We start from the raw sequence: 12,758 nt of genomic DNA on the forward strand, positions 1-12,758 counted from the left end.
TCATAGCAACCTATAGGACAGAGTAGAACTGTCCCATAGGGTTTCCAAGGTGGTAAATCTTTACAGAAGCAGACTGCCTCTTCTTTCTCCTGTGGAGTGGCTGGTGGGTTTGAACCACCAACATTTTGGTTAGCAGCCGAACATCTTAACCACTGTGCCACTAGAGCTCCTTATTTCATTGTATAAGTATACAATGAAATGTTTTGTTTATCTATACATCAATTGATAAACATTTTGACTGGTTCCAATTTTTGTCTATTATGAATAATGATATTATGGACATTTGTGTACAAATTTTTGCATGAATGTATATTTTCAGTTCACTTGTGTATACATCTAGGAATGGAATTTCTATGTTATGTACTAACTCTATGTTTTAACTTTTGGGGTACTGCCAAACTGTTTTCCAAAGCAACATCCCCACTGACAATGAATGAGATTCCGATTTTCTACATCCTCACGAACACTGGTTGTTTTTTATTTTGTTGATTATTACCACCCTATTGAGTGTGAGGAGTCCCTAACTCAATGGCAACTTGTTAATGAGGATGAAATATTACCTCATGTAATTCTGTGAACTGCCCCATAGGGTTTCCAAGATTGTAATCTTTATGGAAGGAGACTGCCACTCCTTTTTCCTGCAGAGTGGCTGGTGGGTTTGAACTAGCAACCTTTCACTTAGCAGCTGAGTGCTTAACCATTGTACCACCAGGGCTCAGCCTTGGAAACCCTATGGTGCAGTTCTACTCTGTCCTAGAGAGTCACTGTGAGTCAGAATTGACTTGATGTGAAATATTTTTTTAACTTTTTTTGTGATTTGGATGCAGGATTAAAGAGAATCAGATTTCCATTCAATGATTCATACACATTTTGTTTCATGCCATTGATTGCAATACCCACAGTGTAACATCACGCATCCCACTTCCTCTTTGGGTTTCCCATTTCCAATCCTTTCTTTCCTATTCCTTCCTGCCTTCTGAATATTGTCCTTGATTTATCTCAAAAATTGTTCTAAGGAGTGTGTACCTCCCTGGGGTTATTGTTCACCTTATACACCTGTCTGTTTTTTGGCTGAAAGTTGAGCCACGAAGGTGAGTTCAGTTCCAGGTTTGAAGGGTGATTAAGTGCCCTAGTCTCAGTGGTTCCACCGATCTCTATCTGACCAGTGAGCCAGCCTTTTTTTATGATTTTGTATTTTGTTCCACATTTTTCTCCCACCCCATCCAGGACATGCTACTGTGTGATAGCTTTTAGTGTGGTCAGTGATGTTAGCTGGGCACAATCTAGTTCTTCGGTCTCAGAGTCATGGAAACTGAGGTTCACATGGTCCATTAGTCCTTTGGACTAATTGTTTCCATGCATCTTTGATTTTCTTCACACCTCTTTGCTCCGGATGTGGAGAGACCAATAGTTGCACCTTAGATGGCCACTCACAGCTTTTAAGACCCCAATTAGGCACCAAAGTAGGATGTAGAACATTATCTTGGTTGACTATGTTATTCCAATTGACTTTCATGTCCCCAGAGACTATGGTCCTAAGCCCCCAGATCCACCAACTCCTTCCCTCGAGGTGTTTGGTTATAGCTAAGAAGTTTTTTTTATATAACTTTGGCCCTTGTATTCTCTACTATATTCATGGGTATATTTGCAGCATATGTAAATACATAAGTAGAAATATACTTTGTCAAATCTATATATATATTCATGGGTGTAGTCCCATTAAACTTCCCATATTTAGATTGTGTATCTATCTATGTACCCTCTTGTAGATTGTTGTTGTTTATGTTATGGCAGTATTGTGTATGCAATAGTATTTACTTCTGTTGCCTTAACTCTTATGTTCCTCACAGTGTCTTCCTTTGCATTGGTCATTTTGTGCTGACCTACCCCTTGTTGCATATTGCCTTCCCTTTCAACCAAGTTAATATGCGGCTACCCTCTAGTTAGTGGTTTACCCTTCCTTCCCCTCCCAGCCCTGGTAACCATCAAAGAATATTTCTTTCTGCGTGAAAACCTTTTCTTGACTTTTTACAATAGTGGTCTCATACAATATTTGTCCTTTTGTGACTGACTAATTTCACTCAGCATGATCATGTCCTTCATTATTTCATGTTATGAGGTGTTTCAGAAATTCATCATTGAATTCCATTGTGTGTATGCACAATTGTTTGTTTATCCATCATTTGTTGATTGGCATTTAGGTTGTTTCCATCTTTTGCTATTGTGAGTAGTTCTGTGATAAACATGGCTGTGGATGTATCAATTCATGTCACTGTTCTTATTTCTGTAGGATACATACCTAGTAGTGGGATTACTGGACGTGATAGTTATGGTTGTGTGTCAACTTGGCTGGGCCATGATTTTGAGTGGCTTGGCAGCTGGACATAGTTATTCCCCATGATGAGATTGTAATCACCCCCATGGTGTAATCTGCTATAAGCAGCTAGGTAGTGGAAGGGGAATTATCTTTGGGGAGTGGACTGCTTCCAGTATATATGGAGAAGTTTTGAGAAAAGTGTCCAGCTTTTTAGTACATTTTGGGGCTTGTTGCCTGCTGATCTTGGAATTGTTCCTGGACTTGAACCAGTGACTTGCCATGTTGCCTCCTGATCTGGGGATTGTGCCAATTTACCTGCCGATGTTTGGTGTGTCAGCCTCAGCAGCCAGCAGCTGTGTGAGTTAGAAGTCAGTGTGTCTGGAACAAAAGGCAGAGCTCAAGCCCAAAGTTGAGGGGCCTTCACCCAGCCCCTAGAGCTGGCACTCTGAATTCAGACTTGTGGTCTCCTAAACTGTAAGAGAATAAATTCCTGTTTGTTAAAGCGATCCACTTGTGGTATTTCTGTAATAGCAGCACTAGAGAATTAAGACAGTGGATCATATGGTATTTTTATTTCCAACTTTTAAAGGAAGCACCATACCATTCTCCACAGTGGTTGTTATCATTTTGCAATCCCACCTGGAGTGTATGAGAGTTCTGGTCTCTACACTCTTGCCAGCATTTGTTGTTTTCTGTTTTTTCCAACTTTCCTATTAACGCTGGGATGAGATGATATCTCACTGTTGTTTTGACTTGCTTCTATATAATGGCTAATGATCATGAGCATTTCTTCATGTGTTTTTTGGCCATGTGAATGTCTTCTTTGGTGAAATGTTTGTTCATATCCTCTGCCCATTTGTAAAATTGATTATTTGTCTGTTAGTTGTGTTGATTTTTTTTTTAATTTTTAAAGTTTTAAAGATTAATCCCCTGTCCAATATATCATTGCCAATTTTTTTTCCCATTCTGTGTGTTCTCTTTTTACTATTTGCTGAAATCTTTTGATGTGCATAAGTTTTAATTTTTAGGTCTCAGTCATCCAGTTTGTCTTCTGCTGTTTGTGCACCTTTAGTTACATTTGACAGTGTATTTAGGTCAATGGCAATGGATTTTAATGACTAATGATGCTGAGTATTTTTTTCATCTGCTCATTAATCATTTGTATATCTTCTTTGGAGCAATGTCTATTAAAATTGTTTGCCCATTTTTAGTTGAGTTGACTTTTTTGTTGAGCTGTAAGATTTCTTTATGAGTTCTGGATTCAAGTCCCTCTTCACATGTATGTTTTCAGAAGATTTTCTCCCATCCTGTGGGTTGTCTTTCACTTTCTAGATAGGGTTCTTTAAAGAACAAAAGTTTTAAATTTTGATGAAGTCCAATTTTTCTACTTTTTCTTTTGTTGTAGGTGATTTTTGTCATATTGTTTGTTGCTGTTGTTTGCCCTCATGTCGGACCCAACTCATACAACCCTCCTTGGGTTTCCAAGGCGGTATCACTATGGAAGTAGATTGCCCAACCTTCCTTCCGAGGAGTGGCTGGTGGGTTTGAACCACCAGCCTTCTGGTTAGCAGTCAAGTGCCTTAGGCACTATGCTACCAGAGCTCCCTTTGTCATATTAGGAAATCATTATTACTGTATTTTTTTGTAAATAAGGTACACACACATAATGTACATAGGACATTACTGTGCAAGGAAATTTCATGGTTTGCAAAAAAATCATATAATGTGTGTGTTATTTGAATAAAAATGCATTACCAGATTTACCTTGATTATTGATGCTTTAGGTTCCACAGTATTCTTCCCTAATGTATCAGTCTATCTTAAAATAATATTAGCCCATCGTGTTATTTGTATGAAAATAACATTAAGACTTCATAATAGTTTACTTTCATTCTCCCTCATAATCTTTGTGCTTTTTTGTCATAAATTTACCTTTACATATATTACACACCTTTAAGTACACTGCTATTATTTTTGCCTTAAACAGCCAATTATCTTTTCAAAGATATTAAAAAATAAGGAAGATGATTTTGAAAATGTACCCACGTATGTACCTTTTCTAATACTATTCATTCCTTCTAAATCCAAATTTCCATCTGGTATCATTTTCCTTCTCCCTGAGAGATTTCCTTAACATTTCTTGTACTCTCTGCTGCTGAAGATTTCGCTTGGCTTTTTACATCTGAAAAAAAAGAACATTTAGTTTGCCTTCATTACTGAAAAACATTTTTCTGTGTATAGACTACTAAGGTGACAAGATTTTTTCATCAGTATTATAAAGATGTTGCTCACTGTCTTATGACTTTCATGTGTCTGATGAGAAATCTGTTGTTAAATCTTATGATTATAACTCTTTGAGATCTGTTCTTTTTTTTTTTTCCTGTGGTTGTTTTTAAAATTCTTTTTATCATTGCTTTTCAGGGATTTCATAATGATGTATCTCTCTGTGGCTTCCTTTATGTTTTTCTTTTTTCTTGAGTTCATTGAGATTCTTGGATCTGTGTGTTTATAGTTTTCATCAAATTTGGAAATATTTTGGTCATTATTCAGCATTTCTTGTCTCCTGTCAAAGCTCCAGAACTTCATTTGCACAACTATGAGGGTGCTTGATATTTCCACAGCTTACTCATCACTGTGTACTTTTTCATCTTTTTTCTGTGTTTAATTTTGGATAATTTATTTTACTGTCTTCAAATTTATTATTCTTTTCTTCTGCAGGGCCTAATCAATTGTTGTTAATGCCATCAATATATCATTAAAACTCCTAATGTGGATCTTTTTTATTCCATTACTTTCCTCTGATTTCTTCATTATAGAGTGTATTTTGTATACCTCTAGAAGCTTCATTATTATCCACTCATATTATTATCTGTATCATTTATTGATCTACTTTTACTAATTTATTTTTCTCCTCATATTGATCATATATTCTTGCTTCATTGCACATCTACTATTCTTTAATGAATACAACATACTGTGATAATATATTATTGATTTCTGGATTTTTCTTTTTAGTTTTTTTAAATATCAAAGGTTTTGTTCTTAGAAGTTACTTGGAAACAGTTTAACCCTTTCAAGTCTTGCTTTTAAACTAGAAAAGTCTGTAAACCCATTGCCGTCGAGTTGATTCCAACCCATAGTGACCTAAGCGACAGTAAATCTGCTTCCTAGGGTTTTCAAGGCTGTAATCTTTGCAGAAGCAGATTGCTACATCTTTCTTCTGTGAAATGGCTGGTGGATTCAAACTGCTAACCTTTTGGTTAGCAGCTGAGTGCTGAACCACTGTGTCACCAGGGCTCTAGAGAATTCTGTACTCTAGGGTTAATTTCATCCCACTACCATGAAAATAAGGAGCTCTGGTGGTGTAGTGCCTAAGGCATTTGACTACTAACCAGAAGGCTGGTGGTTCAAACCCACCAGCCACTCCTCGGAAGGAAGGTTGGATAATCTACTTCTGTAGGAATACCACCTCAGAAACCCAAGGAGAGGTCGCTATGAGTCGGGACCAACATGATTGCAGTGAGTTTAGTTTGTGGTTTGACCAAGAAAATATTCTTCTATGATCTCTACCTCATTCTTCATGTATTAGCTGGTCTTTGTACCCTGGTTTGTAGAGTAAAAACTATTCCCTTCCCTGTGTCAGTTCCAGGCATTGATGGTTTGTGCTTTTCTTGTGGTTCTTTCCCAGCCTCAATAGTTTCTTCACATGCATACAGTGATCAGTACTCAGCCTAAGACTCATAGTTAACTTTCTGCATGTCTCCTGGCCTTTCTATGTAGCTCTCTTCTGTAAGATATCCTGTCCCACAAATTTTGACTATCTTTGCCTATCTTTACTTTAAACTCTGTCTCCTCAACTTGATGAGACTGCTGGCATCTGTTTAGCTTCCCTTTTTCTGTCCTGTGACCACAAAAATCGTATCAGGCAATGAGCTGGGCCACATTAGGGCTTATGTTATTTGTTCCCCTTCTCTGAGATCACAGTCATGTACTGCCAGTGATCCATAATGGCCAGAAGCTAAAGTCCCTCCTCTGTATTCTAGTTGTGTTGTGTTGTTGCTGTTGTTATGTGCTGTCGAGTCAGACCCAACTCATAGTGACCCCTTCATGGGTTTCCGAGGTGATATCACTATGTGAGTAGATTGCCCAACCTTCCTTCCGAGGAGTGGCTGGTGGGTTTGAACCGCCAGCCTTCTGGTTAGCAGTCAAGTGCCTTAGGCACTAAGCTACCAGAGCTCCTTCTCTTTAAAATAATGCTAGTAAATCTTTGTCCATCGAGAGATTTTATTTTTCAGGTCAGTTAAAAGTCATTCAGAGTTAAATGGGTTTATAAGGGCAATCAAACTAGGACTAAATAAGAAAGTTATTTCTTATGCAGCTTATTAATCTCTTTCTTCTATATAGGTACAGGACACAATATCCAATCCTAGGCCTCCTGTATGATGACTATGAATATATACCACCAGGCAGTGATACACAGACTATTGTGATTGAAAAAACCACAGACTATTGTGATTGAAAAAACAGAAGACAAATGGATTTGTGTAAGTTCACTTGGGCATTTCTAGTACTATTGTTTTTTTTAACAGCCTTGAAAAACTGAGCTAAACATCATCAAAATGAACTAATAACTTAGAGAAGTTTTTTTTTTCCCCTTTTAAGGCTTTCTTGTATTTCCCTTATTATATATATATAGTGAGAAATAAGAAACTTTGGAATGATTTATACATGTGATAATTGTTTATCTGAACTAAAAACTCCAATACACTAGCTATGAATTTTACTCCAAAGAGGAAGAAAGTGAACAATGGCAACATATGAATTTTTTTTCTTTCCTTGTATAACTAAGGATTTATTGAACTGATTTTATTCAAATTTTTGAAAACAATTTCCTTTTTTAAAAGCAGGTAGCAAATTTCATGTTTCCACAGAATTTGTCTTACAGTCTTGAATGTGGTACTTATTTCCGGAGATTATAAATATTTAAGATTTTAAAAAAGAGGGCAGGCCTAGTCTGTGAGATTTTCCAACTTTAAATTCCACATTTATAGTGAGGCTGAAAAGTACTTTAAAGCTCAGCTAACTCTAACTCATCTACCTTCCACAACATCCCCTAAAATGACCAGGTAGTAGGGACCTCAACAACTTTCTAAGTAGCCCATTCCATTGCTAAGAACAGATTATTAGAAACCTCCTCAAAAAGGACTGAAAAGTACCTTACTAATTCTTTTACTTGTTGACCTAAAACAAGCCAAACTCACTGCTATTGAGTAAGCTCCAACTCATAGAGAACCCTCCTTGGGTTTCTGAGGTGGTATCTCTATGGAAGTAGATTGCCCAACGTTCCTTCGAGGAGTGGCTGGTGGGTTTGAAATGCCAACCTTCTGGTTAGCAGTCAAATGCTATAGGCACTACACCACCAGAGCTCCTAAGAATTATCCAACATATACTAATGTCAAGTCTGAGAAGTGCTGCTAGCATGAAAACTGTCCTTTTTTTCCCAATTATATACTCCTACTCTGCTGATGGAATCCCTGGGTGGTGCAAATGTTTAATGAGTTTGGCTGTTAACCAAAGGGTTAGAAGTTTGAGTCTATCTAGAGGTGCATTGGAAGCAAGATCTGTTGATCTACTTCCAAAAACTCAAGTCATTGAAAACCCAATGGAGCACAGTTCTACTCTGACATACATAGGGTCACCATGAGTTGGAATCAACTCTAAAGCAACAGGTATACTGCTGCCAGGGGGCATTGGTGGTTCAGTGGTCGAATTCTCACCTTCCATGTGGGATACCCAGGAATGCACCTGATGCACAGCCACCACCCATCAATCACTAGAGTCACGTGTGTTGCTATGATGCTGAGGATGTTTCAGGCGGTATTTGCAGAGTAATAAATCAGCCACTGGAGCATTTCCCTGTGGAGCACTTTTTCCCGCTTAAAGTCATTTTAGGAAAAAAAGCCCTGGCAGTGTTCTTCTGAAAATCAGCCAATGAACCCTATAGATCACAATGGTCTGATCTCCAACCAATCATAGGGTAGTAGGCAGTGCTGTCTTCCATTATGCATGGGGATGCCATGAGTCAGGGCTGACCTGATGGCAGCTAACAACACTTCGGCAAGAGACTCTGAATGTACAATATCCCTCAGGTGTTAAGGGACTTAAACATTGTGAAAATGACAACTTCTGCTACATTACAATTGCCCACCTATTAAACTGCTCAGGTACTAAAAATAGGCAAAGCTAATCTATGGTAATAGAAGTCAGGAAGTGGTTATCCTTCAGGGGTGGGTTTGGATTAGAAGAAACTGTGTGTGGTTGAATGTGAATATTTAGTTTGGGAAAATTCATTTTCTGACTATAATATATGTATTTTTTTCTACATGTTTATTATACTTCAATAAAAATCTTAAAATACTTGGATATACCATGATGAGCACTACATAAATGTTAATCACGCATCCTGCAGAACCTCTTGAAGAAATTTCAAAATTATACTGTAGATGTAGCGTGAATAAAACTAACCACATATTTATAAAGGTCTATAAAATAAAGGAGCTCTGGTGGCACAGGATTAGCAGTCAGCTGCTAACTGAAAGGAAAAATAATTCACAAATAATATACTTTAAATATTTATCTTCTTTGTGGAATAGGCTCAAAATACTCAACTGCACAAAAAGGTTTTGGGAAGTTTTTAGCTCTGAAGGATAGCCCTTTTCTAACCACAATCAAGGCATCAATCTTGTAAATATGGTTCTCTATCACAAATGAGAGCAACATTTAGGTAATCCCTAAATAAAAACAATTCCATAATTTCAGCTTTAAAATCTGCTAGTTTTCTCTGCTAACAAGGTAATTAATTAGTTGAAAATAACTATTAATTGGGAGGTCTGTAGCATAGTGCCTAAGGCACTTGACTGCTAACCAGAAGGCTGGTGGTTCAAACGCACCAGCCACTCCTCGGAAGAAAGATGGGGCAATCTACTTCTGCAGTGATACTGCCTCGGAAACCCAAGGAGGGGTCGCTATGTGTCGGGTCCGACTCGATGGCACATAACAACAATAACAACTATTAATTGGTAAATGGTACTTGATGTCCCAAGAACTATATTAGCAGCAAAGGCAAGTCAGCATAAGATTTAAAACTTGACACTCACATGTGCCCCAGAAGTGACTTAGGTGTGAAGACTTGCCAAATAGAGTCTATAGAATAAAGGAGTTCTGGTGGCACAGGGTTAAGCACTCAGTTGCTAACTGAAAAGATAGCAGTTTGAACCCACCAGCCTCTCCACAGGAGAAAGATGGTGACTATCTGCTCCAGTTAAGATGACAGCCTCAGAAACCCTATGGGGCAGTTCTACTCTGCTATAGGGTCACTATGAGTAGAAATCAACTCAATGGCAACAGGTTTATAGAATAATATCCATTACTTCCCTCTCCATTAAAAACATGCAGCAATAAACAGCAAACTTGATAACTCAGTGGGCTATAGAGACTGACAGTGAGTTCAAAACATATTTAAGTTCACAAATGATAGATCCAAATATATGAATAGTTAGAGATGTTTGGCCATACCTAATCTCTAAATAGGGCATAAAGGAGGAAATCTACTCAATCTTCCCTTCCTCCTGCTTAAAGTCATTTTAAACATATACCTTGAATAAAAGGTTAGAGAGACAAATGATTTTTCATCATATACACATATAAAAGAGTACTAAAAATTATGTTATTTCCTTTGGTGTTATATATATATATATATAAATTTAAATCATTTTCTGGAGCTGTGTACATAACAAGAATAATGTTTTAATTATGAACCATTTGTGAAATAACCTTTTGTTTTCTTTTCCAGCCATGAATGAATATACTTTGAAGTATTACATCTCAAAGGCATTTTGTTGTGTCTGCATTATTACTTTAGTTGTTCTTTTTCTACCCACTAAAGTCCAATCAAAATTTTGAACCATGCTACTAACCAATGAATATAGTGGAATGGATTAGTTCTGCAGATGAATTTCTCCAGCCATTTATAATACCTGAATTTTTTCAATCAAATTTATGTATTTGATACAGCAACAAACTGAAACTTTTATTGCAGACACTATAGAACACAACCCATTATTCTTCTGGTAGGGTAATTTTTAGATATTTAATTAATTTGTTGTGGTAGAGATTTTACAAATTATTCCAATAGAAGATTTCTCTCACATTAGATGTTTAATTCAGCTACAAGATTAAATACTGTTTTTTAACCAAAAGAAGGAAAAAAGACAACTGAAGAAACAAAAGCAATTTAATTGGTGCATGATATATACAGCTTATATTTGTTTTTCTTACATTAAGCCTTTTGCACCTCTTGGAAACATAACTAAATCAAAGGTGATGGTTAATTTCATTTATCAGGGAAATGGGATAATATTTTTAAATAAATAAATGCACTGAATTATATATATTATGCTTTACTATTTCTAAATACTTATCAGTGCCTTGGTAAATCTATTCTTTCAAAGCATATCAAAAGCATAGCATCCCCAAATTAGTCCACCCACTTCCTTAAAAACTTAACATTATATTGTAGTAGTAGGTGGAAGAAGGGTGGACTTTTTTATATTGTTATACACAATTTAACATTAAAATACTATATAGATATAATAAAAGTTTGGGGAGTGAGAATATGAACAACAAATACATGATGTTTTCCCTACTTGGAAGAAAGAGAATTTATAGTAAATTATATTTAATGTACTTAGAAAGTGATTGATTGGGCTCTAATGACCTTACAAAGTGAACACAAGTAGTTTCTAAGTATATAAGAAAATGGAAATTTCTTAATTTCAACCTCTCTGTTTAAAAATAATATTTAGCAAAAATCAACATGTCTACATTTGAAAAAGTATCTATTAAGTCAACAGATGTATTAATATTACAGTGGATGAAATTTTACACTGAAACATCTTTGCAAATATCTGTATAGAATTTTGTCAGACCTTATCATCATATTTTAGTAATTATTCATTATATTAAAACATTGTTAAGAACAGATGAGGCACTGACAGTGCCTTAAATAATGAAAAATGCTTTTAATTTTATTTTACAGAAATATCAAATAAGTTTTCATATGAAGCTAAAAACCTTTTATCTTAATACTTTGCCTAAAATTTAATCTTCACATCATAAATTGGTATAATTTCATTTTTATCAGTATTTTGTTATAGAAAATATTAACATTTTTCATGAGGTATATAGTCCTTACACTTTTTTTAGTGTAAGCAAATCAGAGCAGTTTCACCTCTGCTAACTATTATGTATGTAACTGTAACAAAACTATGTCATGTTATCTACTCATTCTAAATGATATAATGGGAAGTTACAATTATATTTAACTACTATCACTACTGTTAAAAAGTCGATTAGGTGTGATTTTCCCAATATACTACAAAAAGCAAAAATAAGAGTGACCAAAATTTGGGAAAGTTAAGAAGTCAGCAATACATTGGCCCACCTGCTCCATTCATAGTGATGGTTGTCATAACAAGGTCCTTATTATACTTGCAAATTTTTAAAACTCTTATACAAAATTAAATGGTATGGAAAGTTATTCTATAATGATGACCATTTAAATATATGGATTTTCCAATTTGTGATTATGATCAATAGAGCCAGTCATTTTGTTTTCTCACAATTTTCACACAGCTTATCTCTGAAAACTGCAAAGATATACTATCAGGTGAGGAATGCCTGCTTATCTAATTTCTATTCCAGTATGTTTTCTATTCCAGTATGTATTATTATTGGTCAATACAATGGAGACTGTGCAATGACATAAAAAGCAATTTGTTACCTAAATAAAGTACATGAACTATCTATATGGTCTTTGTGGAATTTCAAGTAGGAAATGTGTAGAAAGGCTTTTAGCTTAGTTGTCATCTTTTTTTCCCCTCCAGGAATAGTGTGAATATTTCTGTCAGCACTAACAAGCAACACTCTAATAAAAATGAGTTAAACAATAAATAAATAAAAACAAAAAAGACACTCTCCTCTCCCCTGGACTACTAGAGACACCTACTTTAACATAAACTTCAGGATCTGATGCAGATGTCTGCTTTAAAATTTCTTTGCTTATAAAAGTAGTCTTCTAAGCTCCATAACTCACTTCAAACATGATTGCATAAAGCAGTCTTTCCATCCTTCAAAATTCAGGTAGGTAAATGAGGGGAGAAGTATGGGAGAATATAAATGAAACAAGATTGGCCATGAAGTGATAATTGTTGAAACTGGATAATGGGTATTTAAGTGTTCATTACTATACATAAAAAAGACTCACTGTCATCGAGTCGGATCTGACACATAGCAACCCCTCCTTGGGTTTCCAAGGCAGTATCACTACAGAAGTAGATTGCCCAACCTTCCTTCCGAGGAGTGGCTGGTGGGTTTGAACTGC

At 36.0% G+C, this 12,758-nt stretch overlaps 1 protein-coding gene across 1 annotated transcript in view; it reads left to right on the forward strand.

The window, feature by feature from the left end:
- Positions 1-6,836, forward strand: part of POF1B (POF1B actin binding protein) — a 164,781-nt gene extending 157,945 nt beyond the window's left edge. The window contains 1 exon segment of the mRNA XM_007958263.1: positions 6,722-6,836. Within this exon segment, the coding sequence (XP_007956454.1) occupies positions 6,722-6,836 (115 nt within the window).
- The last annotated feature ends 5,922 nt before the right edge of the window (positions 6,837-12,758 follow it).

Source organism: Orycteropus afer, unplaced genomic scaffold (assembly GCF_000298275.1).
Source record: "Orycteropus afer afer isolate SDZICR_OR568_19922 unplaced genomic scaffold, OryAfe1.0 scaffold00898, whole genome shotgun sequence".
Classification (NCBI taxonomy): domain Eukaryota; kingdom Metazoa; phylum Chordata; class Mammalia; order Tubulidentata; family Orycteropodidae; genus Orycteropus; species Orycteropus afer.